This window comes from Anopheles coluzzii, chromosome 2 (assembly GCF_943734685.1).
Source record: "Anopheles coluzzii chromosome 2, AcolN3, whole genome shotgun sequence".
NCBI lineage: Eukaryota > Metazoa > Arthropoda > Insecta > Diptera > Culicidae > Anopheles > Anopheles coluzzii.
Genome location: NC_064670.1, coordinates 110909612 through 110937034, shown reverse-complemented (window position 1 = coordinate 110937034; position 27423 = coordinate 110909612). Strand labels below are relative to the sequence as shown.

The 27423-nt window shown below is 41.4% G+C and overlaps 7 protein-coding genes and 2 pseudogenes across 9 annotated transcripts in view; 8 read left to right on the top strand and 1 right to left on the bottom strand.

The window, feature by feature from the left end:
• Positions 1-5508, top strand: part of LOC120947288 (protein still life, isoform SIF type 1) — a 98806-nt gene extending 93298 nt beyond the window's left edge. For both annotated transcript variants that reach the window (XM_049605003.1, XM_049605002.1), the window contains exon 30: positions 224-5508. In XM_049605003.1, the coding sequence (XP_049460960.1) occupies positions 224-303 (80 nt within the window). In that variant the 3' untranslated portion in view covers positions 304-5508. The remainder of the gene's footprint in view (positions 1-223) is intronic.
• Positions 5509-6267: 759 nt separating this feature from the next.
• LOC120947291 (SCO-spondin-like) lies at positions 6268-7418 on the top strand. Its single transcript, XM_040362494.2, has 4 exons — positions 6268-6396; positions 6474-6674; positions 6959-7045; positions 7134-7418. Exons 1-4 carry the CDS (start codon positions 6327-6329, stop codon positions 7343-7345), a joined length of 570 nt encoding a protein of 189 aa, XP_040218428.2. The 5' UTR covers positions 6268-6326; the 3' UTR covers positions 7346-7418.
• Positions 7419-8334: 916 nt separating this feature from the next.
• Positions 8335-9031, top strand: LOC120947292 (uncharacterized). Of its 2 annotated transcripts, none has more exons than XM_049605472.1 (2): positions 8335-8468; positions 8907-9031. In XM_049605472.1, the coding sequence occupies exons 1-2, from the start codon at positions 8381-8383 to the stop codon at positions 9029-9031; spliced, it is 213 nt and encodes a 70-aa protein (XP_049461429.1). In that variant the 5' UTR covers positions 8335-8380. The 2 variants fall into 2 exon arrangements, with proteins under 2 accessions (XP_049461429.1, XP_040218429.2); XM_040362495.2 differs by lacking the exon at positions 8907-9031 and adding an exon at positions 8548-8812 and having other exon boundaries at positions 8384-8468.
• Positions 9032-10439: 1408 nt separating this feature from the next.
• LOC120951304 (cysteine-rich venom protein 6-like) lies at positions 10440-10850 on the top strand. The gene is made up of 2 exons (XM_040369937.2): positions 10440-10536; positions 10617-10850. Exons 1-2 carry the CDS (start codon positions 10467-10469, stop codon positions 10820-10822), a joined length of 276 nt encoding a protein of 91 aa, XP_040225871.2. The 5' UTR covers positions 10440-10466; the 3' UTR covers positions 10823-10850.
• A 788-nt stretch (positions 10851-11638) lies between these two features.
• LOC120961418 (uncharacterized) lies at positions 11639-14003 on the top strand (annotated as a pseudogene).
• Positions 14004-15442: 1439 nt separating this feature from the next.
• LOC125906526 (chymotrypsin-elastase inhibitor ixodidin-like) lies at positions 15443-16097 on the top strand. The gene is made up of 2 exons (XM_049605618.1): positions 15443-15682; positions 15762-16097. The coding sequence occupies exons 1-2, from the start codon at positions 15616-15618 to the stop codon at positions 15977-15979; spliced, it is 285 nt and encodes a 94-aa protein (XP_049461575.1). The 5' UTR covers positions 15443-15615; the 3' UTR covers positions 15980-16097.
• A 1667-nt stretch (positions 16098-17764) lies between these two features.
• On the top strand, positions 17765-19552 carry LOC120950765 (uncharacterized; annotated as a pseudogene).
• A 260-nt stretch (positions 19553-19812) lies between these two features.
• On the top strand, positions 19813-21885 carry LOC120950763 (uncharacterized). The gene is made up of 4 exons (XM_049605619.1): positions 19813-19974; positions 20050-20247; positions 20668-20849; positions 21631-21885. Exons 1-4 carry the CDS (start codon positions 19908-19910, stop codon positions 21688-21690), a joined length of 507 nt encoding a protein of 168 aa, XP_049461576.1. The 5' UTR covers positions 19813-19907; the 3' UTR covers positions 21691-21885.
• A 280-nt stretch (positions 21886-22165) lies between these two features.
• Positions 22166-24074, bottom strand: LOC120950762 (E3 ubiquitin-protein ligase parkin). Its single transcript, XM_040369041.2, has 5 exons — positions 23678-24074; positions 23185-23595; positions 22975-23123; positions 22572-22908; positions 22166-22493 (listed from the first exon to the last, which is right to left on the bottom strand). Exons 1-5 carry the CDS (start codon positions 23933-23935, stop codon positions 22179-22181), a joined length of 1470 nt encoding a protein of 489 aa, XP_040224975.1. The 5' UTR covers positions 23936-24074; the 3' UTR covers positions 22166-22178.
• Between the last annotated feature and the right edge of the window lie 3349 nt (positions 24075-27423).

Sequence of the window (27423 nt, the reverse complement as noted above, 5' to 3'; positions counted from 1 at the left end):
ACACAAACACCAAAAAATACACACACAGAAAAAAAACGAAGCGAAAGCTACACCAAATTGATAATGATACTAAAACAATCAAACCATTCCCAAAAGAACAACAAAAAAATACAACCAATACTACAAACCAAAATCCAAACCAAAACCCCTCTTACTTATAAAACACCAACCATTCGAACAATGTCATTAAATCTGGCCATTTGTTTTTCTTTTTTAATTGTAGGATCCCCGGTGTGGAAGCCTAGAGACATGATTAGTTTAAGTGACGCCCCGTCGACATCACGTAAAGATGAAAGTAAATAAGCTCGTTTTCTCGTTACACTCATCCTCGATCTTTTTGAAGCAAAAGAGCAGAAGGGAGGAAGTTACAAAAAAAAGTACATACACACGCCACACACACACACGCAAACGCAAAAACCAAACCAAAATCCCCAAATTACCGATACCTCCCGTGACCCGAAACTCATTGGAATCACATCCCGTTCACAAGGCTTTTGGGGCGGTTGGTAGTTGGGTGGGCTAAAAGACGGCGAGACGAATACTAATACTCATGTTCCCGTAGCGGCACACAGCAACGAAGCAGCTCATGCATCCGTGCGGGAATGGTAGAGGGAGAGCGATAAAGAGGAAGTAAATATAGGTGTCCCACAATATGAAGGCAAATAATTGTAATGGAATCGGCACACCGGCCGGTTAGAGCAGTTGATTCGAGAAAATAGCGCAATAGCTGTAAAAGGGGCTAGGGCGTAGAGGATGAAACCAACAGAGCGGAAGGTATTACCATGTGTCTAGCGCGCTGTGTGCACGTAGCCAATTTTCACGTTCAAGAACACACTCACGTACAAATGCACTCGTGTGTCGCAAAGGGCAGGATGCAGTAACTCGTAGACCATTAGGGTTGAATGGTTATGGGCATTACAGGTTGACCTCGTGCCCTGGAATGGGCAGCAAACAACGAGGCAAGCAGCTTGTCTTTGTGTTCCCGATTCGGAAGTATCTGGCGGAAGCTGCGGCGACGAGAAGCCCATGGTGTCGTCCCGAGATGCTCATTTTTCCTCCCTCTCCAGTGAACGGTATCTCTTATAGATATGACCGTTTTCATCGTAATCGAAATCATTTATACCCTGCCATATTAGACAGATAAAGACACACACACACACATCAGCACGTGTGATTGTATCCTAAATGGCACAGGATCGACTTGCACAGGCTGACACCCTGACCTAAGCCGCTACTACCCACATGGCTACAGGTGTAGGAGGCAATATTTCTCTTGAAACAGAACAGGAAAGCTGCAAGGAAAGCTCCGATGAGAGAGTAATTAATGAAAGCGTGACACAATGTCGGCAGCCATTTGTTTGTTGATCACACGTAAGTAAACCGATATATAGTGAGAGCGAGAAGGTTCAGCAGCAGTAGAAACGGGAGTAAAGTTTAAACGAAACCAACCAACAACAACAAAAAAGAGAAACACATCCCGTAAAAGCATGTTTGTATTAGCGATAAAGGAAACGATAATGATCAACACGTTGATCGTAGATACATAGTGAATGAGAATTATCTTGCAAATTGCGATAGAAAAGTATTACTGTTTTCATTAACTCACGGCACGGACGACCGCAACGACCGGAGACAAGGAAGGAAGGAAACGGGCTGAAACAAGCCGAACGAAACCATTTAACACTGGACGGGAAAAGACGTAAAGAAGCATACATAAACGCGATCGATCGCGATGAGCTTTTCTCGGAAAGCTAGACCTAGACCTACGGACGGACGAGCAACACACGGCGAAAAGTTAATGGGTATAGTAAGGGAAGACATCTTTTCGTGCGACCGACAGACACTCATAATGGCGCAGACACATGCAGTTGATAGTGCATGTGCTGCGCCGGGCGCGATCTTACAAGAGGCGGAAGAGAGAACGGAGAGACGGAGGGTAAAGATGTTTAGAGTTTGTTTTACATTTTTGATCATTTTTAATCCTACAAAACTAATAGAATTTAAATATTAAATCTATATAATCGAGTGAAAGAAGATCGACTTTGACATCGCGTATTGAGAAGCTAGTACAGGCGGAAAGGTGGCTAGCAACGAAGGAAGAGCAAGAAAAGGGAGGCAAAGTAGTAACTAAGCGAAAGAAGGACACCCCCTCCCACTATTTGCACACTCTTTCTTCCTTCTGCAGAAAATTGCGTACTCATCATCCCCCTGTTCCCTCCCCACTAGTAGGAAGTAAAGCAAATCAATCAATCTTAAAAGCAACACTTATACTAAATGCTCCGTTTCGTGTACGTGAGACAAACCCCAGTAGCGAGATGTGTTTTACCCTAGCGTGTGTGTTTACATTTTCCGTTTTCCTGGATCGGAATCGCAAACGAGCAGCGGGATCCTACCTCCATCAGTTCGGATGGACCGTCAGCCCTTCTGCCCCACCCGTCGTTTCAGTACAGCTGCTCGGTTTTATCTGCCGATCTGCATCGGTCGATCGGTCAGAGACACTTACACTAACGAACTGATCGTACTATACCTTAAAAATAGAAGTCAAAAAAAGGAAATAAAACTAAAGAGAAAGATAAAACCAAACAGCAGCTCATGGCACGGTCACTAACGATGCGAGATCGTGTGAGCGACACTCGGAGCAGAGCAGTGAAGACGTAGCGCGTATGAGTGGGCATAAAAAGGATATAAAAGCCTTGTGCACTCATACAATACACTCAGACACTCATACATGCATTAAAAAAAAAACAACAACCTACATTTACGATGGAAAAGGGAATTGAATTTTATAACAAACAAAAAGAAATAAAAAAAGTAAGCCAAATTAACAGATAGCAAAGAATTATATACACTCACACAGACAGACAGAACACATACACTTGATACAAGTGAACTAGGAAGCCAGCTCGTACGAAATTCAAAACGGCCAGCAGATCGATCCGATGCGCAAAGCAAAAACAAACACTCAATTAACCATTGCACAATAAAATAAAGAGCAAAAAACGGCAACAAGCAACAACACAATACAAAACAATATAACAAGGCAAATCTATACAAAATTACTAAAACACTATTAAAACTACTAAATACTAATGATTATTATGATTACCACACACAAGCCCAAAATCACGAAAGCGCGTCACACACACATGAACACGCAGAGAGAGAGAGAGGGAGGAAAAAACACACACTCACACACTCAAAGTGTAGAAGCAAACACGGTAACAAAACAAACACGCTGATAAATAGCGCGATGCAATTTGGCTACTTTGATTTAAAATTATGCAATGTATCAATTTTACTTGTTAACGTCTGAATTCTTTTAGCTATTCTTTGATTTCTATTCCTTTTCTTCTCATATTTTCTTTACTTTGCTTCATAATGTAAACTTTAATGTTTATTTAATGTTTTTAAAATTAAAAACTACTACTTTCCTTTGTCTGTCTCTCCTGCTTTAAAAAGAAAGTATGTTTTATTCCTTTTTATTGCACCACAAGTAATCGAATAATGCAAATAAAAAAAAAGATACAAAACACAAACAAAAACACACTCTACAATTAAGATATTTGCAAAACTACACATACTTAGAACAATGCAACACAAAACGTTGACAGTTTATAGAAATATATTAGTTAAATAAACAGGAGAAGCCAGACCAGGCAGTCAGTGCAGACGGAAAAAAACCCCCAAATATGCAAGCTACCCAGCAAACAGTCGGTTCGTTGTTGTGCATTCCAAGCAAGTATGCCAGATATCCGCACTACTTGGCATTAGGATTTTAATACTACACCACACCCACACGACGTTTCGTATCGATCATCATCTGTATCTGCGCGAGAAAGATAGAGAGAGCAAAAGGCACGAAGCGTTGAAGCAGCACATCGGCAATCGATTAGGTTTGTTGTTCAAGGTGTGTTCATTTTGATAGAGTTTGTATTGATTGTGTTGGGAGCCTTATAACGAGAGAATGGTCGATCAAACACACACAGCGATCCAAGGACTGCCTCACGGCAGCTTAGTGAGCACCCAGGGGCAGAGAAAATCATTGAACTGGAGCGAAGTAAATAAGCACTTTCACGTTCTATTCCAAAGCAGAAACGAGTGCGAGCTGCCAATTTATTCTTTTCTATCGTCTGTATCGGTTATCTCCTACTCATTACTACACACACACACACACACAAAATGAACAGAACGACACAAAGGCAAACACTCCAAACAAACGAACCACAGATCTTACCACTTAAAACCTTGTGCCAATTATTAATAAGATTTACTAGCGATTGATACACGGAATGTACGAAGCTGGTGGTACATCCTCCCCTCCCGTCGTGCATGATGGAAACACCCCGTTTTTTGCTAAACAGGGCCAATGGGTGCAGACTAAAAAAAGTAAAAATCAATACACACACACACCAAACAATTAGACACTCAACCTTACACACACGCATACACACCTTCACATGCAAAACGAATTTCTTACAAAGGCAGAATCGAACAGCTGAGATTGAGAGAAATGCGAATACCAAAACAAGTGAGTGAAATCCACAAAACGTTCTTTGTATACTTCCCATTTTTCTGTCCGTACTTTTGTTGACGACATAAGCGTTGATATACTAGAGAGAAGGAAAAAACAAAACAAAATGAAAACATTCACACTCACACGCACCCAAGCAAACAAAAAACACAAAACTAACTAAATACTCATTTTACCCGCAAAACTAACTTTAAGCGCCGGACTACCGGCACCCTAGCAAACACAATCCTCGAAACGCAATGCGAGAAATGAAGATGCGAACGAGGAAACGGTATGCGAGAAAAAAAAGAAACAAGCAAGCAGAGAATAAAGTCTAGTTAGTCAGAGCTGAAACAAGCGGAAGCCGGAGGCGAAGGAAAAACTCAAAATGAAAGGAAAAGATATAAAACACAAGTGTCGAAAGCTAGCAATGAGAAGGTAAATCCCACAAGCTAAAACGGTAAAACGGTGAAGAAAGAGCGAAAGAGAGAGAGAGAGAGCGTGACAGAGAGAGACAGAGCGAGAAAAAGCATAAAGGTAGGAAACGTAGCATTGTAAAAGCACCATCAATGGTTGCGCTCACGTGAACGAGTTTCCTGACTTTCTTGAGTTGGATTTTGTACTCCTTTGGAAATGTCTAAGTATTCAATAAAGATAATGTAAACACACACACACACACACAAACGTACACAACCACACAGTTACACGTTAGAACATCGCAAATTGATACACAAATATACACAGAAATAATGACACACACAAACACACTTACACAATAACTACACCCATGAATGAAAATGGCAAAAGCTGCCAACGCAAAATGGGTTAAACGAAATAGATAACAAAGAAGTAAGCAAAACAGACAAACAAACAAGCAAACAAACAAGGATGCAAACCAAACATGCAGCATTATGGAAAAACTAAACACACACAAACACACACACTCAAAACAAAAACCAACAACAACAAAAACCAATGTTCTGAAGTCGTTAAGAATACGTGTGGTTTTGGTGTGTTATTTGTTTGGGAAAGAAAATGACTCACGGTTAAACGGTAAGTGCAAGTAGTGTTGGTTCTCTTTCGTTTTTTCTTCCATGCCAGCGTTACTTTGCGTTACTATGCGTTACTATGTAAGTTCAACCTCGTTGAGTCACCGGTAAGCTGGTAGTTATGGAATTTGTTTTCTTGTTCGACTCTACGAGCAGCACAATTACAATTATGAGGTCATACTCAGCCGACGACAATCTAATAATTGACGACTATCATTTTGTACGTGAGGTTCCGACACATTGCTGTATGAAACTAGAGTGCGCCAGACATGAACTGTGTCACGCGCCTGTCGGCAGTTTCAGCAAGTGAGACCACGCGAGCGAGCAACCAAACGCAAAGTATGCGCATTGGCTTTGGTTTGTTGTTGCTATGGTAGCATATCTGTTTACAATAACAATCCCATTTGAGTAGGGTCGCAATTTTAAAACACAACGACTTTTGTTTTTAAACAACAGCTTATTGTACAGTAAAGTCTCACTCGAGCAACTCGAAATGCACTCGCAGAACCTCGAGCTTAGACGCTAAACCAAGACTAAAACCTTTTATAATTACAAGGCAATCTGCAATTAACAACATATTCGTTCGTTTGACACTATGTGTGAGAAAATAAAACAACCTATTTCCACAGCTTTTGTGCCTTGCCAACTCTCTACATCGAATTTACCGTTAGTCATGCCATTTCAGTGACCTGCGTATATAAAAGTTACAAAGTGTGTTTGCGATCGTAGCTATTTTGTTTTAGCTTTCTTTTAGTATCAAAATCCAAATGAAATCTGTACAAGCCCTTTCACTACTCACCCTGCTGGCCTTAGCAGTGACGGGTGACAACGATCTCGGTAAGTTTATTGAAACTCATTAAACTCATTTAAATCTGCAGAATAAACATTGCTACACCATATCCGCTGTTTAACAGATACAAAGTGCGGGAAAAATGAGGTGTGGGACGATTGCGCAAGTTCTTGTCCGGATATATGTTTCGAGCCACCGGCCGAACTTTGCGATAAAAAGTGCAATATTGGTTGTTTCTGTGAGAAAGGATACGTTCGCGAATATTTGGATGGCGGTAAATGCGTTCGCCCTGACACCTGTGAGTCTAGGTTAACTGGAAGAACCAGTTTTCCCCGCTAAAATAATTTGTTGATAAAATAAAAAAGTACATTCTATGTATGGTATTTGCTTTTATTTTTAAAACTTCAATTTTATAATTCAAAAATCCAATCGCCGTTGATCGCATTGGCAGTAATCTAAACAAAATATTACACAACGGTTCGTTTCTCTTCGTGTGTAAAAAATATGGCTTATTTATATCCAGTTCCACTTTAATCACCACTTGTCAGCTTCTAGTACGTATAAAAATCACAAAGTGTGTTACGTTTGTAGCTATTCAGTTGTGACTTGCTTTACACGATCAAATCCAAATGAAATCTGTCTCAGCCGTCTTCCTACTTACCTTTTTGGCGGTAGCAGTGATGGCGGACGATGCCGGTAAGTTTGTGGAACAATGTAATTTACACAAGCTCCTCTTTTGAATCTACAGGCTAATCCTTGCTACGCTGTCTTCCCTATATAACAGATCAAAAGTGCGGTACCAATCAGGTCTGGCAGGAATGCGGACCCGGATGTCCGCGATACTGTTTTGAACTAGACGATCAAGCGTGTAATTCTGCTTGCAAGGCTGGTTGTTTCTGTAATGAAGGATACGTTCGTGTTGATAAGGATGGTGGGGACTGCGTTCGTACTGAGTTGTGTGCATTTAGTTGCAGGGACGATCCTCCCGTCTCTTAACTTAAAGCGACAGTGCAGACATTACTTTGTGATCAACATTGTTCTACCTCCTATTGTTATTTATGCTCCTGTACGGTAGTATTCAGTCATGCTATTTAGTAAAGATTACATTAACCCCGAACTAAAATGAAGTATTGAACTCATCTTCTCTGGTGTAACTACTATTTACGCCATCACTGTGGTTTGTAAAAGCTTCCTGATGTTATTAGACATAACACATCCAGAAAGACAGATCCGTCCTTTGCGGGCCCAATATTATAAACCAGCGATCAGGTTAACCTATTTCCAGTTTCGTTATGTTTATTCTCGTTGCTCACACTCGAAATCGAATATCACATTGGTCACATCTTATCAACTTCACGTTGCTCCGTGTTAAATAGACGCGATTTAAAACTGGGAATTGGTCATGACTGTTTTCTTTGAATTCTAATAATCACTGGCAAGCCCGTTTAACCTGTTTTAATAGGGTCCGAGTGCTGGTATCCCAATAAACGCTGGGGCTATTGTGCCTATTCATGTCAACCTTATTGCTTCGAACCAAAGTTCCCACTTTGTCCTTTGTAGATTTCCGTATTGATTGCATCTGCCGAGAAGAAAACGATCGTGAATATAAATATGATGAAAAATGCATTCTATCTGAACACTGTGTATATTTACCTTCAGATCCGAAATCGGAAATCTCCTTGCTTGATTGCCACAAGAACCAAAAACGGAAATAAATTGTTTAAAAAAACGAAAACATATTGCAGTCTCGTTGAGATTGATTTGCTAAAATGATCTTCATTGATTAATTCTATTTTTGCTAGCTTAATATGGAAACATACTAAAATGTCCACCACTTACATACCATTACCATTCGAAATGCTGCGATGGTTGATTACATTGGATTTATTGTTAATATTTGTTTGTGTATTAAATTGACCATCCGATTGATTACACGCAGTTTCCATCGTAATCCACCCTATCCACGATTGAACGGTGTATAAAACACCCGCATTTTAATCCATCCACCTTACTGTGTACTATTTGTTCAGTATGATTAACAAGCCCTCGATGAAGTCTGTGCTAGTAACATTACTCCTCGGTCTACTGGTGGTCGTAGATGCTGCCAACAATACGGAAGGTACGTTTTTAGCACACATTCCCGTTGACGTTTCCACACTCACCATCACGCTTCACCCTTGTAACCGTTTGTCAAACAGCTACGGATTGTGGACCCCATGGAAGATGGTCAGACTGTGCTGCATTGTGTCAACCTTATTGCTTTTCACCACCTCGACCGTCGCCCTGTACATTACCGTGCCAGGCAGGATGCGAATGTGACGAAGGATACGTTCGTAAACAAAACTTTTATGGACCATGCATTACCGAAGACGAATGTCTTTATGGGCCTTAAACTCGCTGCACTCTGAGTGTTTTTCGAGTAGTGCAATAAATAAGAAAATGCATGAATGTAAATATACAAAACATGAGTTTTCATCATCAATTATAGAGCATTATAGTTCCGATCGAAGGGCTTTTGCATGCATTTTGCTACCAAATATGCACAAATGTTTAACAGGCAAGCCCACACAAAACGATCATCGTACAAACAGGATTGTCTATTTCTATGTTAAATTTCGGTTCAGTTCTGTGGTTGATGATCGCAAGACGTTGTATGTATTCGTGCTGAAAAATGTATATTGAAAGCACTTCCTAACTCTTGAGGATTCGAAACGCATCACCGCTGTCGAACAGCTACCCAATGGTCAACCTTATTGCTTTTCATCCTCTTTACCCTAGCCTTGAACAAAATTATAATTTTATATTTTATAACATCTAATTAAACGTTCAATTCAAAAAAGCAAAAATAAAGCAAAAAGATGCGTTACTCACCATGCTGCGTAACCTAACATGCTTCTCTTTAGAAGAATGGCTCGTTGCTTTCATTCATCTACAATTTTCTATCGTATTTTTCGAATTGATTTTGCCCTGTAGCTATTACTCGATTGGATATACAAGTTTGTTGATTTATTCCACTACAAAGAGCTGGTAGGGTATATGTGTTTGCAGTTACTGTTGAAGTTTGTTCAATCTCCCTGATAGAACAGCGCAGGTGATGGTCATGGTTCCATGTAAGAATGCGAATAAAGGTTAACGGGATAGTGGATGAGTGTCGTGGGGTTCGTTAAAATGCGTGAGAAGAATGATTTTATCTGACTCGCTAGTACCTTCAACACCTCACCACAGCTCCCTGACAAGTTCATTGAAAGGAGTAATTCATCATCCCAACCCAGTCCATTCGTTGCCTTCAAAGTATGGCAAACAAAGTCGATCGTATCGGACTCGGTGGTACAGCGATTCGTCGCTATAAAAGTACAGTTTCACGGCGCAAGGTGCACACAATGTTCACTCTTATCTTATGACCCAAGCATACATGCTCCCGATGCAGGTGACCCAAGTTATTTTGCTTCTCACGCTGCTGGGAGTCGTCGTTGTGGACGTTAATCAAAGTAGGTTTATTTCTTTTTGTTTTTCGAGCATAAACAAGCTCCTCTTTAAACTCTCCACTCTTATCATCGCTGCTACCTTGTCACAGATCACCTTTTTAACCTTGGATTGCTATGAATGTTAAACAAGAAGGAAGATATTATTAGGGAGAAATTGCTTGCCAATTAAAAATCATCTGATGCTATAAAATTATTGTAGCTGGTTGTTAAACATCCGAACTTTTGTTTACTTTAAAGAACTGCTTGTAACACGCATTCGTGTAGATGCCTGCTACGGGGAGAACTAGCCAGATCACTTTCAATCGTCCGGATTGGAACAGAAAAAGACTTGAGGATATTCAGGACATTTAGGTAAATAAGGACAAAACAGCGTACATAGATATAAACCTATCATTAATGAAATGCCTATACCTGCACAAAATTTACCACGAGATACAATAGCAATCAAAATCAATATTGAAAATTGTAAAGAAAAACCCAAAACAGTATTATGCCTTTCGTTACACTTCTCGAAACTGTATTGGCAAATCGAATGTTGTATAAACTGCCGCTCGTCTATATAAACATCCTATTCCCGTTGCTATAGGCCACAGTACAGTAAAAGCTTCTAAATACCAACGTGCATCTTCCCGATGAAGTCCATGCAGCTTTGTTTGTTTGTCACCCTATTGGTCGTGGTTGCAGTGATGGCCGACGATGAGGGTAAGTAGTTCCCGTACATCGCTTCAAAAAGCTTCCACCGTTCCCTACGCCACATTACAAAGTGTCGTCCTTTGTAACAGATTTTGGCTGTTCTGCCAATGAATATTGGCATGAGTGCGGTGTCGGATGTCAGCCGCACTGTTATGGCCCACTGCTTCCTCCGTGCGATGAACCGTGTAAAGCCGGCTGCATCTGCAAACCCTGGCACGTTCGTGAAAGCAAAGAGGGTGGAGAATGCATCAAACATGAGGATTGTAAAGAAGAAGGCTTTCTGTTCAGCAACTAATAAATCAAACCAATTGTACTGATTATAAGTGATTAAGAATTTCTAGATGTTGTTGATGGATTGTGTCACACTTGCAATGCGAGGTTCTGCTTCTGACGCGTTGTATAATTATATAATTAGTCAAAGATTCGCAAAACAAAATAAACATTGAACAAATGTTATTTTTTCCCATTAAAAGCCTTCTTTAGAGTTTTGTCTGTATTTCACGTAGGTATTTCTAAATGGTTCAATGATACAAAATTACATCGGTAGACATCATCAAAACATCCACTCGATGAATTGTTTATCAGCGTAAAAATCACTGTTAACACATAATTAAGTTGCCGTATATTGAGGATGAAGATAAGATAGACAATAACACAAATTTAACGAATGTCTAACTACTGTTTCTAGATGCCCAAGATGGCATTATAGACTACAAAGCAAGAGGACAACAATGTTTAAACAAATCAATGTTTAAGTTAGGTGTAAAGATCCCATCAGATAGAGCAAAAGTTTGCAACATAGTAATCCGACATCATACTACGATTATGATCTAATAAATAACTCACCGAAGTCGTTGTAACAAAAGATACTAACATTCTTGCACCGGTTACAGAGTGACTCAACGGCAAACGCTAACAATGGTTACACATGAGTTGAGCTTTACAAAGTATAAAGACCTCACATAAAGGCCAGTATTCCAGTACATTATCTCAGCATATACTGCCATACTTTCACGCACCTCGTGATGATCTTCTCGTACTGATCAAAGCATTGTTTACAACAACTATAAAACTACCTATGCTTGCATCAGATGATCATTCTACATTGTACATCCAATTACAACGCAAGTGTAACACTTATTCCAACTAACAAGATGAAACCAGTGGCGATGTTCGCGTGCCTGATCGTGCTGATCTTCACCCTGCAAAACGCACATTGTGGTAAGCTATTCGACCTTCATGATAAGTGTGCCTTCATGATATGATCATCACATATATCTCTTATTTGTATTATCAACAGCCTGTCCTTATGACCATCCCTACCCATACGACCTTTGTGGACCTAACGAAGAATTACTGGAGTGTGGTACCGCTTGCCCTAAGACGTGTGCCGATCTGAACGATCCACCCAAAGTGTGTACGCTGCAGTGTGTACAGGGATGCTTCTGCAAGCCAGGATTCGTCCGAGAGTCTCTACATGGCAAATGCATTCCGGAATGTGAGTGCCCGTGCTACTGAATTGACCAATGAAAAAATACATTAGCAATTATTTAAACCTTGCCCTTTCAATAAACGCGATCGACTACCTTAAGGTATACTTTTTCTAGTTGTTCTAGCGAGTTATGCGAGCAATACATTAATTTAATAAGCTTTCTTCACTTGCGTTACAAAATAATTAAGAGTTTTTATACTTCATTTAAGATATTTTTTATATTCTTTATCATTCTCGCTGGGCTACATTGAATGCAATTTCTTTAAGAGATAGTCTCTATGTATCTTGAGTAACATTCGGTCTTGATGCGATAAGTGGTTCGTAATCATGCGTTAATAAACGATTAAAAATTTTCAGCTTTGCATCTGGTAGTAAGTTAGTTATAGATATTTAATATCGTCAATATAGATCATTTCACAATTGTTGGAAGGGCCGCATACACTACACTTCAGAATGAAGGCCACATGTCTGCCCATTGATAAAGCATTTATATTGCTATTATCACAACACTATGCTAAGAATTATCACCACAACTAAATCCAAACAGCTGACAATGGCCAGCTTAAGCAAAACAAACTCTTGTTTCTATGCAGGCTCTAACCGTAGAACAAGCGATCGTTTTCGCAACAGCCGTCCGGTTATTCGAATACGTTTGTGACACCTTTTCGAGTCGCTTATTTTGGCGATCGACTAAGTTTTAGCAATCGTTGACTTTTAGCGCCTACTTTTAGCGGAAATTGGGCGGCCGGTATGAGCTATGGCCTTCAAATAAAGTTGCTTTTTTTTGGTTTGTCCCACTTCGGTCAATGGTTCGGGCAATGCTACGGATTTTAGCCGGGCTCACGCGTTTCTGCCATTTTTCTCATGCACTTGCTGTTTCAAGTTTCACACACCACAACTGCTGTTGACATAAATTCCTTTATGCCATTGAGCTGGAACACAGATGCACATGGTGTTCAATAACACCAACTTAACATATGAGAGTTATTAACTGGAACAGCTGTATTGATCGCACCTCACTAATTAAAAACACATCAAAATCTTCGTTCTCCCAGAATGTTACATTTTCGTCCGTTACAATAGTGCCACCTGGCCAAGTTTCACACAGATGCGATGCTACATTTATTCGACAACCCTCGCCAAAAGTTCGGTAACAACTGTCGACCAGCTCTTCCGGCTCATATATGCTCTCACTCTCTGCTATTTCTTTTGCGCTCCATACATTAACACCAAAAGACGATTATGAATCACACTTCTTGTTCGTCCAACTAGCAACATCACTCCGAATCACAAACGAAATGTAACAATTATCGCTCAATTCACGAACATCGTGCGTAGCGAATTGTGAGTTTTAGCCGCCCAACACTCATTACCAGGCTGTTTCATATAAAAGAACCAGTTATTTTCTACAGTACTACGAGTCTATCCACGGAGCCATTACACGCAAATCAACGCTGAACGATGAAGGCTGCAACTGTGCTGTTGGCATTCGCCATGCTTATCCTTGCCGCGACGAGTGTTCACGCTGGTAAGATCATGTTGATCCTAACAATTCTATTCTCGATCTAATTTCGTTGCCCTTTGATTTATCTTTCATGCGCAGCAGAGAAATGTGGTGGTGACAACGAGCACTACCTTACGTGTGGTCCTGTGCAAGAACCGACCTGTGACCATCCATCGGTAGAGAACGATCTCATTGGCTGTGCACAAGGGTGCTTCTGTAAGCCGGACTACATTCGACATGCAGAAGGCGGACTATGTGTACACATAAATGTCTGCTCATATTAGTGTAACAACTATCCATACTAGTGTAATATCCGGCAACGTATTCCATCGTAAGCAATCGAAAAAGCGCGATAAAGAAGCATTATTTTGGCGTTAAACGTGGTGGACTATTTGAAATGTAGGAGAAACCACTATTCGAGTTGAATTTGTACAGTAAATAAAACAAGCAAAGAGAGGCTGACTTAAATCAAAACGTAAAGTCAATGTTTTACAATCGTATGCGGTAAGGGAGCGAGCAGGAGTTTTGCTATTTCCTTTATTTCGTTTTGTTCCATTATCACAATTGACGTGCTTTTCAGGTTCGCAAATAGTAGTATGCTCCATTAAGCCAAATGTCCAAACGCTTAGATTTCCCATGTGCATGAATATGACTCATCATCAGACACCCTGCCCATATGAGATCTCATGTATGAAGAAATGCCTCCTTACAAACTGTTCCTTTATGATCTGTCACTATACCATGTGCTTACATAGCCAATGTATGATCGTTTATCCTCGATCAACTCATTGTTTGTACTGGTATAAATCTGCCTGTCCTTGTGTCAGATGATCATTCTACATTGAACATCCAATCAAGCTCTTAGCACTCTTAGTAAGTCTTAGAGTCTTAGCATTCAATATGCAATCACAAATGCAAACATACATATCAAAACCACAACATAGCAATATGTTGTGATCTATTGAATGATCGCACATTGTAATGTAAAAGGCTTTTGAACATATCATAGCCGTTTCTGCGATACTGATTCTGTCCGCAGCTTGTTGAAAGTACATTATCTATTGCTTTAGCTATGATTACAGATAATTTTCTTCACCCTTCAACTTCAAGGTACAATTAATTTCGTTGTACTTCACAAACATCGTGCATAGCGTATTGTGGCTTCACACTTATTACCAACTGTAAATTGCCTATAAATGAGCCCTGTTTTCACTACCCGCACCATGATTCTATATAAGCCTTTAACATAAACCAACTCATAACGATAAAGTCCGTAACTGTGCTGTTGACACTCGCCATACTTATCCTCGGTGTAGCGACAGTAAACGCTATAGGTAAGAACATGTCGATCAGAAACGTTCTATTCTTATGGTAATGAAATTTTCCTCTGATTTATATACTATACCCAAAAGATGCATGTACAGATGACAGGGAGTATTTAGTCGAGTGTGGTCCTGAGATAGAACTGACCAGTAGAGAAGGCGGACATTGCATTCCAATTACCGACTGCTAGATATACAAATTTGAAAGATCATATTTCAGCGGTGTGTTGTGTTGGTGAGGCAATAAAAGAAGAAGAAAAAAATCCTCTTTCAAAACGATGCGTGAAAATGAGCTACGATGTGAAACCTTGCGTCATATCCGTACCAATCAAACCATTCGTAGTTCACTTCACGATCCGTAGCCGCATAGAAAAGGTCGTCTGCCCATTGATCGCAATCTTGAGCCATTTGGATATCCCTGCACGATGCGTTTCAAAACACTTTATAATTAAACATTTCTCATGAGAATGATTACAATTCATCAACAGACACGCTATAACGCATCTCATGTACGCTTCGCTACACACTCTAGCACTGGCGCATAAAGAAATGCCTTTATAAGAATTATCTCTTTATTATGTCTTAATATACCAAGTTCTCACGTACCCTATGCGTGATGTCTTACTTTCGACCAACCCATTGTTCGTTGTAGTATAAATCTCCCTATCCTTGTATCAGATGATCATTCTACATTAAACATTCAATTGTTATACAACTGTACTGTGTATTACTCTTGTATTATTATTGTATTATTGTATTACTGTAACAAGATGAAACCAGTGGTAATGATTGTGTGTCTGATCGTGCTGATCTTTACTCTGCAGAACGCACATTGTGGTAAGCTATTCGACCTTCATGATATGTGTGCCTTCATGATATGATCATCACATACTTCACTTATTTGTATTATCACCAGCTTGTCCTTATGCTCATCCCTACCCGTACGACCTTTGTGGACCTAACGAAGAGTTACTGGAGTGTGGTACCGCTTGCCCAAAGACATGCGCCAATCTTAACGATCCACCTGCAGTGTGTTCGCTGCGATGTGTACAGGGATGCTTCTGCAAGCCAGGATTTGTCCGGGAGTCCCAACATGGAAAATGCGTTCCGGAATGTGAGTGTCCCTGCAATTGAAGTGTCGAAAGAAGAAAAGCACCAGAAACTATTTCAACCTTGCGCTTATAATAAAGGCAAGCAACTGCCTAAATGAATGCATTCTAAGGGCAATTGAGCTATTTGAGAAATACATTAATAGGATTTTGTTTTCTATTAATTGATTCCTTGCACCGAATACCGATTCCGTCATGCCTCGGCAATTCGTCTCTGTATAAAAGTCGCTTTCATCTTTGTAGCTCGTAACAAAAGGCACGTGTTTGAAGTGCCTGCTAATCACATATGTTCCAGATGAAATCTACCCAAGCTCTGGTGCTTTTGGCGGCCCTGCTGGTTAGCGTTGTTATCGCTGATGGCGGTAAGTTTCTGATGAATTGCATTGGAAGGCCATTCCCGTTCTAATCCACTCCTCAACAGACGATGGATGCCCTCCCAATGAGGAGTGGGATTGGTGTGGAATAACCTGCGAGGAGCACTGCAACATGGAATAACCTGCGAGGAGCACTGCAACAATCGTGTGTCCCTCGTTGGAATGCATTGAAGGATGCTTTTGCAAGGAAGGATTTCTGCGTAAAACCAACGATGGGGGGAACTGCGTTCGGCGCAGAGATTGTCCACTTCCTGGTGAGATTATCAAACAGTAAATTTAGTGCAAGCATACTGAGAGTTAAATATGTTGAATCCGGCAATAGTATCGATGTTATCTACTCTCCACCTCAGGATCAATTTTACCAATAAATAAGATCTTTATGCAAGTTTGTTTTACTACATTTTTAACAAGTTTTATTAGCTCACGTTCTTGCATCATTCAACATACTCAAAGATATAATTAAATTTTAATAAAGTAATCCTTAATAAGCCCCACAATAATGACCTACTTGTTTAATAAGTTGATCCTTTCTAACACTTGTGATCAGTAATTGGAGGTAGCGAGAAAGTGAAAATGTTTGTACACGGCGTGCATAGAATTAACTAAATACTCGACTGTCTAAGGTAGGTAACTTAGGTTAACGATACTGAAATATGACGAAGATTGCACAACACACATCTGGCGCCAAGTGCACAACACATAGAACAATATAAATTTCATGTACGTCCGACTAGCAACATCATAACTCACAACAACAAACGAACATGGCATCAGCGTTACAAGTTTTGCTCAATTTCCTAAACACCGCGCCATAGCTAATTGGAACTTTACACTTATTACCAGCTGTTCCCTATAAATAGACCCGTTAACGGTAACAACGCCATGAGTCTTTACGCGGGCATTAAACGTAAACCAACTCTTAACAATGAAGTGTGCAACTGTGCTGTTCGCTTTTGCCATGCTCATTCTCGTTGTGACGAATACAATCGCTGAAGGTAAGAACATGTCGACCAAAAACGTTCTATCCTTGATCTAATGACATTTTCCTTTTGATTTGTCTCCCTTACTGTAAAAGATACGTGTGATGATGCGAATGAACACTTTCTCGAGTGTGGCCCTGTGTACCAACTGGCTTGCGACTCACTCTATGAGAAGGACACTGTTGATTGCACTCAAGGGTGCTTCTGTAAACCGAGCTACATTAGAAGTTCGGAAGGTGGACCATGTATCCCTACAAACAACTGCCCGTAATAGGTAGTAGAGTGTCTGTATTGCTACAGTGTGTTGTATTAGTGTAGATAATAAAATAAGAAAAAACCAGTGATAACAGTAAAGCAGTTGTGTTTTTTTTTGCACCTAATGAGCTTTGTTGTCACCTTGATCGTGCATCTTGCGCATAAAGAAATACCATTTATCTCTTTATTAACTATCATTGTACCATGTGCTTACACAGCTAATGTATGATCTGTTACTCTCGATCAACTCATTGTTTGTACTGGTATAAATATGGCTGTCTATTTATAAGATGATCATTCTGCATTGAACATCCAATCAAAAGACACCTTTAACTTATTGTATCTAACAAGATGAAACCAGTGGCGATGTTCACGTGCCTGATCGTGCTGATCTTCACCCTGCAGAACGCACATTGTGGTAAGCTATTCGACCTTGAACACGTACCTACCATATGATCATCATATAAATCACCTATTTGTACTATCAACAGCCTGTCCTTATGCTCATCCCTACCCGTACGACCTTTGTGGACCTAACGAAGAGTTCCAGGAGTGTGGTACTGCTTGCCCTAAGACGTGTGCCGATCTGAACGATCTACCCAAAGCCTGTACACTGCAGTGTGTACAGGGATGCTTCTGCAAGCCAGGATTCGTCCGAGAGTCTCTACATGGCCAATGCATTCCGGAATGTGAGTGTCCCTGCTACTGAAGTGTCAAAAGAAGAAAAGGATCAGCCATTGATTCAACCATACGGTAATAATAAATGTGAGCAACTGCCTTAAGGAACGCATTCTAAGGGCAATATACTATTGTTGTTCAAATGAATCGTTTTAGAAATACATTCATTGGATTTCATAATATTTCTGTTTTCAAGTAATAGATTCCTTGCATCGAATAACGATTCTGTCACGCCTTTCAAGGCGATTCGTCTCTGTATAAAAGTCGGTTTCACCTTTGTAGCTTGTTCGTTTTTTAAGTCGCTGCTGATGGTTTTGGTACTGCTGATTAACGTCGTTATCGCTGATGGCGGTAGGCATGAAACCAAAAGGAATTGCATTGGAAGGCTGTTTCCGTTGTAATTCACTCTTTGTAATTTAACTATTTACAGACGATGGATGAGGAGTGGAATAGATGAGGAGTGCGATAGATGTGAAATAACCTGCGAGGAGCACTGCACCAGACCACCGTGCCTTGAATGCCATTCTTCCGTTTTTGTGGAAGGAAGGATATGTGAAGTCTGTCAGTAGTCTCCGGTGTTTCCTGCCTACTATTTCCTACTTCCTGCATTAGGATCCAGTTGTTAAAAATGTGGCCAAATTTATGCAAATTCCTCAATCATTTAATTAATCTCATGACAAAATAAAATTAAAAAAAAAACTTGTTCCCCCGACTAACAACATCATCACTCACAGTAACAAACAAACGGGCTTTACAACTTATAGCTCAACCCGCGTACATCGTGCGTAGCGAATTGTTGTTTCACATTTGCTGGGTACGCTCTATATTCCCTAAAAAGGAACTCGTTGTCGGTAGCAGCGCTATGAATCTTTACGAGGGCATTAAACATAAACCAACTCATAACGATGAAGTCCGCAACTGTGCTGTTGGCATTCGCCCTGCTTATCCTCGGTGTGGCGATAGTAAATGCTATAGGTGAAAACTTGTCGATCAGAAACGCTCTATCCTCATTCTAATAATATTTTCTTCTTATTTGTATCCCTTACATAAAAGATACGTGTAATGATGCGAATGAGCGCTTTCTCGAGTGTGGTCCTGTGTATCAATTGGCCTGCGACTCACGGTATGAAAGGGACACCTATAACTGCACTGAAGGGTGCTTCTGTAAACCGAGCTACATTCGAAGTTCGGATGGGGGCCATGCATCCCTACAAACAACTGCCCGTAATAGGTAGTAGAATGTCTATATTGCAACAATGTGTTTTATTAGCACAGATAATAAAACGCTCATTTAAAACAGTTTTTACGGTAAACAAAAATACGATGTTATACGGCATGGAGATCGCTAGTGGGGCTATGTTCCATTTAACTGTTACCCAGCGTTTAAATCTCCCATGTGAATGAATATGACTAATCATCAGACTCGCTGTAACACATCTTACTATGTACTTATCACTACTAACTGTAAACCTTGCGCATAAAGATATGCCTTCATACCCATAATCCCTCTACTATGCGCCACTGTAGTACGTGCTTACACAGCCCAGCCTATTCTCGATGAACGCATTGTTTGTACAGGTATAAATATGCTTGTGCTTGTATCAGATGATCATTCTACATCGAACATTCTGTTACAGAAGTGCAACACTTATTCCAATCTAACAACATGAAACCAGTGGCAATGTTCGCGTGTCTGATCGTGCTGATCTTTACTCTGCAGAACGTACATTGTGGTAAGCTATTCAAACTTCATCACACATCTACCATATGATCATCACTCAAATCACTTATTTGTACTATATCTACAGCCTGTCCTTATGCGCATCCCTACCCGTACGACGTGTGTGGACCAAACGAAGAGTACCAAACGTGTGGTACCGCTTGTCCTAATACTTGTGCCGATCTGAACGAGCAACAGAAACCGTGCACCAAGCAATGTGTTCAGGGATGCTTCTGCAAACCTGGGTTTGTTCGAGAGTCTAAGGAAGGCAAATGTATTCCGAAATGTGAGTGCCCCTGCTATTAGAATGGCAGAGTTTGCTTTGGCGCTACTGTAAGCTCATTGTGAGCGTTATTGTTTGAATAAACTTTGAGCAATAATAGCACCAGTTAACTATCACCATGGGCGGGAAAGTAGAGTTCAAACAAAAGCGCTTTCGTTGAAGAAGTAAGAGTCAGGATAACCACTAAACTAGCGCGCCTATGTAAACACTCGATAGCGTTTCAGACGCGTCGTGTGTCGAAAACGAGAATGCACATGAACAGTAATGCATAAGCAAAGTAATTCACGCATTCACATTTCATCAAACAATAATAAAACACTTCATAAATACCACACCAACTAAACTGCTTGTTGAATCTTTCGCATTGACCAACTTTACGAGACTCTCTTGCAATCAATCGAAATAAATAACTCATGCTTTTAGGCTCCAATGAAAACATGCCCTTATCAAAAACAAGTACAGCCATACTGTTCGTTCGATTGGTTACACCTTGTTTGTATTTACGTGTTAACATTGGCTCGAATCCAGTAAACCACATCATGGATCGAATGGAGAACTTCCGATATAAAAATGCTGCTTTCGGATACATTCGAGCTGTGAGCCGAGTAAGTACATAAAGAGAGAGAGAGGCCCTGTCGCGTGAAGAGGAGCATAAAAGTCAAAGGAGGAAAAAGGCCGGTTTAAATATTCGTTGGACATCATCCCAATTTCCCATACACGCAGGAGAATTTTGCAAAATGGAACGTACCCAGCAACAATTCAAGGACTCCAGACGCAGAGGATTGATATTGATGTTGTAGATGGATCATAATAGCCAGCTTGTAAACCACCCAACCAACAAAACGATTAGACAGATACTGAAGACCAAGTCCAAGTCTTGGAAGGACAACAGCAAATCAAGAGGACCGTTATCCAACGCTTATTCGTGTGCCCGCCACTCTACGTGTAACCTCTATCAAGATCAAACGGTCAAACTTACCAAAGCAAATCAACAAACCATCAGCGGTGAAACTTATTGATCTACTCGCAACCATTGTTCTTTTTACTAATTAAATATAAGCTTCAATTATGAGGTCCATGTGGCGGCAAACAATCTAAAATATATAACAACAAAATAACAGCAAATTAGTTACGCTGCAGCACACTCATTACCAGGCTGTTTCATATAAAAGAAGCAGTTGTTTTCAATAGGGCTACGAGTCTTTTCGGGTGAGCTATTACACTTGAACCAACGCTGAACGATGAAGTCTACAACTGTGCTGTTCGCATTCGCCATGCTTATCCTTACCACGATGAGTGTGGACGCTAACGGTAAGATCACGGTGATCCTAACCATTCTATTCTCAATCTAATTTCCTTATCCTTTGATGTATTTTTCGCACACAGAAGAGACATGTGAAGGTGAAAACGAACAATACGAAAAATGTATCCCTAAGGAACCGATGACCTGCGCTAATCAAATCGAGATAATGCTTGGATGTAAACCAGGGTGCACCTGCAAACCATTATACATTCGAGATAGCTGGCCAGGCGGAAAATGCATTCCACTGGAGGACTGTCCGAAGTAGGTTGGCAACATCAAACGCACAATATGTAATTAACCATCTTTCAAATAAATCTATCTGTGCACTGTTTGGCCCCCACCCAGCGATTATGCTTAAGGTTAAAGCCAGCTACACCTGCACGATTCGATCGCATCCATCGTAAAATTCAATTACAAATGCATTTAATTCACGCTTTGAGGAAAATTACGGCGGTTGTCAACCAGGGTGCCCAGGCTGGAAAATGCATTGACCCAAAGATCTGTCGGGAATAATAGAAAAATAATCCGTAGAGCAACATAATGCTGTACCACGTGTATATGAACCTTTCTTTTAAAAAAATCCTCTATTTCTGTACGATAATAAACCGCAAACGTACAAAACAAACACTGCTCATCCAAACCAGTGCGCCGCCATACAGTCACGCGTCCACGGGGTTTGGCACACCCAGCACCACTCGAACCCGCAGCCAGACCGGGTGCAAACCATATGCATGCAGCCACCGTCGCGCTCGGTTGCGGTGCGGCACTGGGGGCACGGTTTCGTCGTCACCTTGATCGCGATCTTGGTCGCCTCGTCCCAGCGCGCTTCCGACGCGCGCAGCGGATCGATCGCGTACCCCTGCTCGTTGCCGGGCGTGCTGGGGGTGGGCGTTTCGAAGCACTCCCCTATGTGGTACCCCTGCAGGCAGCTGCGACAGAACACGTACTGCAAAAAGGGAATGCGATAGGAATTAGTACGCAGTGCGAGCGCAACAATCGGAGTCAATACACGGTAGCTACATACACCACAGCCATTCTGGCACTGAATCCGTCGACATTCGGGATCGACCAGCAGTCCCATACCGCAGCCCGGCTGGGGACAGAGCACACCGCCGTTCTTTAGCACAAACTCTTCCGTCGCGAACCGCTGGTACCGCTCGTACTGCTCCTTGTTCAGCAGCTTAAAGTGGTGCACATCCTCGATGAAGGAATTGTCGCATCCGGCTGGACATTGCAGTGTGTAGCCGCCGGTGGGATGCTCCACAAACTGGCGCTCTAGCAGCCGGGTAACACAGTACTGGCGGAAGCAATCCAAACAGGAGACGTGGCCGGCAACACACGGGAACACGAGAATTGTTTCACTGGAGAGAGCAAGATAGGAGTGGTTTATTTGAGAAAGAAACACAGCAGTGACATTGAACACTTACCTTGTATCGGTGCAAGCAATACAGGGGATATTTTTGTGGTTCGTCTTGATCAGGCTCAGGGGAGCGGCAAAGTCTTTCTCACCACCGGACGAGTGTTCGGAGCATTTGAAGTAAAATTCCGTAAACGGTGGTTCTCCTTCGTCATTTTCCTAAAACGATTTAAGGCTAATAAACCCGAGCCACACGACTTGCCTGCTTTGCCACACTTACCACACAAGGAACCTCATAATTTTCACAGTGCCCCGTAATGCGCTTCCGCTTCAGCACATCGTCCCAGCATGTCGGATCTCGATGCACGGTGAACGCTCCACTGCCACAAATGCCGCACCGTACACGCAGCTTGCCGGTGCAAACCTTTTCGCACTGGGAGCAGTACACGAAAAAGTGTGCTTTTGTGCGGCCGATTGAGATGGACCGGTCATCATTCCGTTCGTCCAACACCGTCAGTTCAGACATCGTCTCCGAGAGGGGTTTGTTGTGCTGCTGCTGTTCCTCCGGCGACGGTTCCTCCGAGATGGTTGCATTCAGTGCCGGTTTTGCCTGTCTCTTCTGCGGTGTCGTAATGGCGGTCGGTCTACTTTTTACGACGTGTATTATTGACTGCTGGCCTAGGTCACATTCCTACGGTGTCAAAAAAGCCCGCATGATGTAACCAAGCAAAACAAGGGAAATACGAAAGCTCGCCACCACCACCACCACTCACACTGATCGTCGTCGTATCGGACAGCTCTCGGCCGGCGAATATGATCTTCAGCTCCTGCGGTTCCAGCCCCAGCCGGGGCGCGACCATCTCCTTCACGTCCTTTATGTCCATGTGCGGCTCGAGGTCCACCGCCAGCGTATTGCCCGTGTTGGTCTTCACGTACACGCTCAGCGAGTTGGAGAGCTTCTTTTTGCCGAAGGAAAATATCGCCAACATGCTGCCGATCAGTTGTCTAATAAACCCGAACAAATCGAACATCACCGCCGGTGGTCGTTTTCGCGGGCGAATTACGGAGTTACTGTGTGCATTTAATGCGATGCACCCTTGCTGTTCGTTGGCTGGTTCACTTTCGTTATGTTCTGCGCAAAAAAAGTTGCATTGTTTTGATTTTGTGCCCGGAATGCTGCACCGCCTTTGTCAAAAACAGCTGATTGAAAAGGCTTTTCAACGCGAGGAAATTGTTTCACTGCGCGAAAAAGCCTTTTCAATGCAATTTGAAGCGAACTATGCGAATGGAATGGACTTGGCGTAGTGAAAGAGAGAATTTAATTTAATTTTGATTATAATTTTTTTAATGCTCTTGGCAGCTCGCTTTCGAAGCTATTTTTTCCTGCTGTCTCGAAACTAATAAAAATCAAACTTAATATTAATCGTAGTAATCTCTAATGATCTTAATAAAAAATATAACAAAACACTACTTGCTTCATAAATTTGACGAATACTTTGCAAAGATCCTTCATTATTTTAGTTAATTTTAGCAAAGTTTTGAAAGATATGTTTTGTACATTTATTTAAATTTGGGCTTACTTTTCTTGTTAATTTATTATTTTTACCATTTTTTGTTCCTGTGGTTTCGCTAGTTCGTTTTTTGTTTTCTTTTAGTGTTCTTACTGACTACCGGAAATGTTTATAAAATGATTATGTATAAATAAAATCTACTGTACACTGAACACAAGTCGCATGCTTATCTATGCATACGTCTTCATTTATTAACTTTGCGAAATACGGCCTAAGTTTAAATCTTCAGTGACGTAAAGTACACAACAATTGTCATCTTCTTCAGTGAGACAATCTATGAAAACATTTTCCGGCTTCGCAAATAAACAGCCACATTTTAACAGTCATTTGTAGTTCATTTTGATTTAAACGAGTTCATTTGTTGTTCATTCCTGTTAACATAAACGATCGTCAAAACAATTAACGACTGATCGATATCACATATAAGTGTATACAGTGGGAATAATCGAGCAGTATGATTAAACGACGGTTTGTATCGCATACGCTCTTGACGATCGTTCGTTTAACGACGGCATAGGACCAGTCGTTAAAATTAACAAATGTACTCAATGCGTTCGCGATGGGAAATTTGATACATTTTTAACGAATGTTAATTTTTAACCATTTCTTTCGCGATGCCGGCTTTTTTTTAAATAATTGAAACGGTAATATACAGTGCTAAATCACCCTTTAAACTTTATTTCTCAATTTAAGTCATAAATCTCACGGAAGAAAACTCCCAGAAAAACGCAATACAAAACACGTAGGTTCATAATTTTGCTATTTATTCAAGCCGATGGTTTAAAAATCCGTACGATGTACAGCATAAGAGATAATCTATTGTAAAGCAAGAGCCACCTCGCGTTTTTTTCTGGTCTATTTTTGAAGACGTAAACTTTCCCGCCACGGAGCCAATACGATACAGAGTACAAACTAAACAGACTAACATAAATCGATAGCATCACACTGCTACTGCTTTTTCTTCCCTATGAAACGAACATTTCTCTCAATTCCTCTCTCTCTTACTTTCTTTATAGGCCTGAAAGCATGCACGCGGAGCACACAAAGCAGGCAAAAGTACAAGCCATGCCCAGAGAGTGCTCAAATGGTCGGTTCCCGACGTCTGATTTACGCTCACAAACACCAACCACCCCGCTTGCACGCGCGTTGCTTTAATTACTCCTCCACCGCTGTTTTCCCTCTGCCTAATAAACGACCGTTTCAAACCGGGAGAGAAATAGCAATGCCATGCGGCTTCCAAAAACGCTTCCAATTCACCTGTATGCATCAGGAGCGGATGGAAACTGCGTACGCCACCGGACTCTATCGGACGAAGTGTGTCCGCCCTTTTGTGTTGGGAATAGTGATAGAACGATCGATGATGTGTTCGCTTTACCAGGTGGAATGTATGCTGCAAGCGAAACGGTCAGAAAATGTGTACACACGACATGATAGAGAGCTGCCTTTTGTGTCTGAGTCATGTTATAATGATACCTCGAACAGCGTTTGGGTGCGAATATGTGCCCAGCTGTAGCGACTCGTGGAATTAAAAATCACATGTAAAAAAACATATACGTGTCTTACACACGCGCGCCACAAACACACGCTCGTCTAGATGCAGTTGTTGCCCGTTCACAAGCCGCCCGTGATTCACCATCGATCGAAATAGCAATCGAGAGTAATAATCGAGCGGTAACAGATCTTGTTCCCAATTACTGGGAGATTGTTGCTAATATGGCGAGTTCCGAAAACAAAGGTCCAACATGTGACCCATAGTTGTGCCCGCTTCCATGGGCACTGTTTCATTAGAAATGGGAAAATTAAGGCAAAAATCCCCTCAAATATTTAAGAAAAATCATTTCACGATCATTTCAAGAAAAAGCCACATCGGTTTCACTGAAATCGATCATCAACAAATGGTAAAACTTAACGTTCATCACGAAGATCATGCCAGCTTCAAGTGGGGAGCCACGGTTTCTCCACGGCGGTAACTCAATCGGTATTGACACAGCAATTCACTTCGGCCTCTCCCTCTCCTCACAATCATTCATCGTAATCACAACCAATGCGGTGTAGAATGTTATCGCTTCGAGTGCAATTTTTCGCTCCGAAAGGCGCCACAGCCAAACCAAAAAGACATAGGGACAGGAAACCAAATCCCAACCCGAATTCATAGGGAGAAAAAAATAATCCAACAACACACACACACACATACACTGACTACCGCACATTGTACAGGAAAGCGAAATATTATCGACCATCAGAACCTAGCACTGCCCGCCCAAAAACTGATGGTTGTCCCCGATGGCAAACATACACAAGTAACGCCATAACGCACCGCTTGCACAGACGCGAGCGTTGAACTAGTGTTGGGAGATTCAGGATTCGGAAGATTCGAAGATTCAATCCCTAGCAAGGTTCGGTCGGATCGGATTTAGGATTTAAATCCCTAAAAGATTCCATTGCGATTCTATTGGGATTGGGATTCGTTTGCGATTCGTTTGGGAATGAGATTCGTTTGCGATTCGGATTGGGATTGGGATTCTGTTTGGGATTGGAATTCTGAGGTGGATTGGGATTCTGAATAGAATTGGGATTGCGATTGGGGTTGCGAATGCGACTGGGATTGCGATTGCGAATGCGTCACATTCAAGGTGTATGAGCATGACAAGGTGAAGTTGTTCAGCAAGGTGCATTAAGGAGATCAATTGGTGGAATCTAGAGCATTTTGAAAATTCGTCACTTGACATTAGTGATGGGTCATCGGAATCGCAAATACGGCTCGGAATCGCTTCCGAGCATTGCTACTCCGGCTCCGATTCCGACAAATTCAAACCGTCGATTTCGCCCGTCGATTGCCGATTTCCATAATTTCATTATGGGTTTGTGCCTTTTTTTTAAATCGTGGGACTTCTAAAGGGTTAAACATATATTGAACAAGGGTCTTGCAGTCTAGCACAATAAAACCA